Raw genomic sequence first — 4,189 nt, forward strand, 5'->3', positions numbered from 1 at the left:
TATGACTTTACTCTCTTAAACCATCCCAAATATCAACTATTGATATTTTACTGCTTAACAAGATCATATTTTTTTTACAGGTAAGAGGAAGAAATTTAACATAGGGACTATAGAAAATTGTGTGCGGCTCTTTTAGGATGATGATATGAGACTTTACTCACTAAAACTTCCTCCATATAACTTGCAGGGATAGCAAGCTTCGCTTTTCCAATAGACTTTTACCAGGCGAATATTTTTCCCGCCAGATCTCATCTCGCGCCCAGTGTGACCAAACGGGGATGTACATAACGGGCATGTTTATCTATAACTCTATTAGAGAAGTCATTGTGCTGGCAGAGATCACTACAAACATCTATAACGCACACAAGGGTTTTACATGCCAGCATCAAAAGAATGAATTTTTATATTACTGCGTCGACCACCAATTTCCAATTGGTTTAAGCTTCTGTATCCCTGTATTGTAACATCCTGTATGATAGAGTCAGTGAGCTCTTTTATTGCTTTACTTTATCTAGTCTTTTTGTTAGCTTTAGATTCCAGACTAGAGTTAACCAGCCATGGGTATAACTATTACTTACCCACCAGATACTTTTATGAATCATAAATTACCACAAAGTTGATACTGTTTTTCAGCCTCAAGGCGCGTATCTACAATAGTTCTAATTCCTTTATGGCGTGGCGCACAAATTTCATCAAACTAACTTAATAAATATCGTTGACATTTCATCACTTTAATTATTCCATTTCTATAGTAGAGACTAGTAATATTTTGGTCCTCCGGGATTCGAATCCAGCCATGTTCAGTTAAAGCTTCGCTTCTATAGACTAGAGGCAAGAGGTATCAAATTAGTTTTATTTTTGCGTCAAGGTTTACGATGGTCAGCTGAAGAAAAAAGCGGAATCTGGACTGTAAGAGGTAAAAGTAATAAAAAAGATAGAATCTTGTAGGACTTGATTCGAGAGGTTTTTAGAACATCTTTTGTAGCAAATTAAGAACATTATTTTTCTCTTAATACAGAAATATATAAGTAAATATTCTATATACAGGTTATGTAATTATATGTTTAGATATATTTTTATAGTTGCCTCCTTTGTTTGTTTTCGCATTGTTGCTTCATCGGCGAAACGAATAACAAACGGTGGTATCGACCTCTGCCACCGTAATATAGGCGTCTATATCATTTCATTGGTTACAAAAAATTATAATGCATCTTTTTGTTTAAACCTCAATATATAATCATGAAATTAATATATTTTAATCAAAAAATGCTTATTGTAATTATTATTTATAGTTGAACAAGGATGGATTCCGCGTTGGCGTCTCTTGCTTGTAGGTGGCTTCTCATCTCACTAGTCTTTTCCACTTCGGCTTCGTCTCCTCTTCTTTAGTAGTCTAGAAAAAATCTTTTTAGCGTTGACTTCTGAATATACGCTTCTACCTTCTTAGAGGTTTAAAGTGTTTTGGTATAAGATTTATATACTTAGTCTCTATACCGTCTCAAGGGATAACGTAGGCAATTATTTTTGTTTTTAACCCATATATTAGGCCCAGTTCGTTCGCATATATAATCATTACATAATTTAAAATTAAATTTTATACCCCCTTTTCATTAAATATGACGAGAATGAAGACTAGAGAAGAAAAGGAACAGTTAAAAAAACTGTTTTCGTGTTATAATTCCATCTTGGATAATCATGAGATAACTCAGTTATCAAATGATATTTTAAGTAAGGAATGTGATTTTGATCAAAATGATCTGCACAATTTCTTCGAAGCTGCAATAAGAACATATAATGATATTCCCTATCATAATGCTACGCATGAGATTAATGCATTATATAATGGAAAAATCTTTTTCATAGACCAAAAATTGAACGAAAAGTTAGGTTTATCTTTTTGATTTGCTGCCTATTGCATGACATAGGCCATCCAAATTCCGATTCCTGTGGGCATAATAAATTTGATTTAGAAAAACTCCATGGGGATTTTATAAATGAAAATACTGTCTGAATTTTTGCCCGGACATTTGACGGATGAAAATATGAATTTAATAAGTGAATTAATCTTATCTACAAATTTAATTTAACATAATAACGTGCTTGACGCTTTTAAAAGTCAATATACCGGTCGGAATATTAATGGCGTCAAAAAACTAAAAATAATTTGTGGTCTGTTAGTTTCCCAGCAGACCGGGAAGAATGTTTTAAACTATTACTTTTATTATTCTTCATCCTCTTCTGGGCATGAATTTCTTTTTATGTTTTTGGAGGGAAAATATTGTGTATTTTCCCTCCAAAAACATTATCGGGAAAAGGAAGAGAATACTTATAGAATAGTGTTCTCTGGTCTCCAGGAATCTTAGGACCACTGGAGAACTGTTCTTGACATTTATGATTTCAAAATGTTGATAAAAAAGCAGAAATTGGTGCATCGTATAAAAATTTCGATGATTTCATGTGTAGAAGCAGAAAGCTCGAGAAATTAAATCGCGACACACGCATGGAAGGCGCTAGAAAAAAGGCAGTAGAAGTTGAATATTTCTCTTCAATCATCTTATCACGAGCGAGAGGGGGGGGGGAGTTCTAAAGTTTTCATAGATTTTAAATTTTTGTATAAAAATTCTATCGAAAAACAAAAAGAATACAATAAGAAAACCTCTTTTAAGATGGGCCTTTTTGTCTGTCTTAAAAGAGCAAATGTTTTAGCATTTACAAGAGATTTATACGTATTTGCCTTGAGTCTATTTTTCAATCCTCCTTTTTTAAATGGGAAATGGGCCAAGAGAAGATATAAAACACCAATATATATCATTTCTTAAGTAATGTAACAATAAAATTTTAGTTGTTTCGTAACACAGAGGAAGTACCTCTGAGTGCACAGATTTATATTAGACCTGACGGCCCTTCATTTAATTATGTTATTTAGCACTTTTTCGTGCTGTTAATTTCCCTGGTAAAAAAAGCTTTTTTTGCTCTTGTTTTCCAAGGAAATTGTTGACAGATTTTTGGATTCACATGTGGGGAGGGGCTGAAAATAAATAAATAGTAAATTTTCGGAATAAGGCGGTCGAATGGTCTATTTTTTAAAAAATTATAGCTTATTAATTAAACTAAATAATGTGAGAAGCATATAGCACAAATCTATTTCTCATATATCAATATAAAAAAAGAATAATGTTTATCAAATGACCATGTGTTTTTCTATTTGATAGATTTTCCCAAGGCGATATATTGTCCTACACGAAAAATTATAATACAATTATCAAAGATTTTTGTTTCAAATATTTCACAATATAAACAGGTGCTAGATAAGTTCTAAATGTATTTCTTCTTTTTAATCTGTCTATAGAGCTCGATTAAACATGTAATTCTATATAAGAATTTTATATTTGCAATTTTGATTATCTAAGTGTAAACAGGAGTTGTTGAATATTCAAAAATTTTTGTGACATTTTATTTCCTACGCTTAAACGAAGGACGCGAGAAACAGCCTCTTATAAAATGGTAAATGCTAAAACCGTCGTTATGCAACTCTTTACGATGTACATTTTTGTTATATAGCCACAAGAAAGAGAAACTAAAATACAGTGACTAGGTTAATATCACAAAACAACCTTCTTTCCAGACAAAAATTCACATTTATTTTGTACATCTTTGCTTAATTTTGTTAAGTTTATAATTTTTGCTTAAGATAGTGCGGACATAATCTGTTGGTAATTACAATACGCGGGTTTATATATTCAGAGTGCGAAGTTTAAATTTATATAAATACCTTAAAAATTCGAATTTTTTAAATCCCTTTGTGATTATAAAAGAAAAACAATAAATAGCGAATTACGAAGCGTCGATTTAAGGGTTGTAAAAAAAAAACGACCCATCATGAAATATCGAATATAATTGATATACGTTGTGAACTCGTTGCAGCAATTATACGTAAATAAAACAAATAATACACTAGATCTACCAACAAATTGAATCAAAGCTAAATTCTTACGAATACAGAACATGTTTTTAAAACATAACTAATTTGCAGAATATTTGGCTCATAAATATTTTTAACAAGTTAAAGGCATGAATAAATGTAAATTTGATGATATTAATATCTAAAAAAATTGTATAAAGAAAAGGACTCTCTTAATTTTAATTAGACGTAATATGACAGAACAATTTCTATTAAGAGTTTTCCACA

The 4,189-nt window shown here is 31.2% G+C and overlaps 1 protein-coding gene across 1 annotated transcript; it reads left to right on the forward strand.

The window, feature by feature from the left end:
- Positions 1 to 1,616: 1,616 nt before the first annotated feature.
- On the forward strand, positions 1,617 to 2,587 carry VNE69_01055 (calcium calmodulin-dependent 3-cyclic nucleotide phosphodiesterase 1b; the record flags this gene model as incomplete). Its single annotated transcript, XM_065472187.1, has 2 exons — positions 1,617 to 1,887; positions 2,421 to 2,587. The coding sequence occupies 2 exons, from the start codon at positions 1,617 to 1,619 to the stop codon at positions 2,585 to 2,587; spliced, it is 438 nt and encodes a 145-aa protein (XP_065328259.1).
- Between the last annotated feature and the right edge of the window lie 1,602 nt (positions 2,588 to 4,189).

Source organism: Vairimorpha necatrix, chromosome 1 (assembly GCF_036630325.1).
Source record: "Vairimorpha necatrix chromosome 1, complete sequence".
Taxonomy (NCBI): Eukaryota; Fungi; Microsporidia; family Nosematidae; genus Vairimorpha; species Vairimorpha necatrix.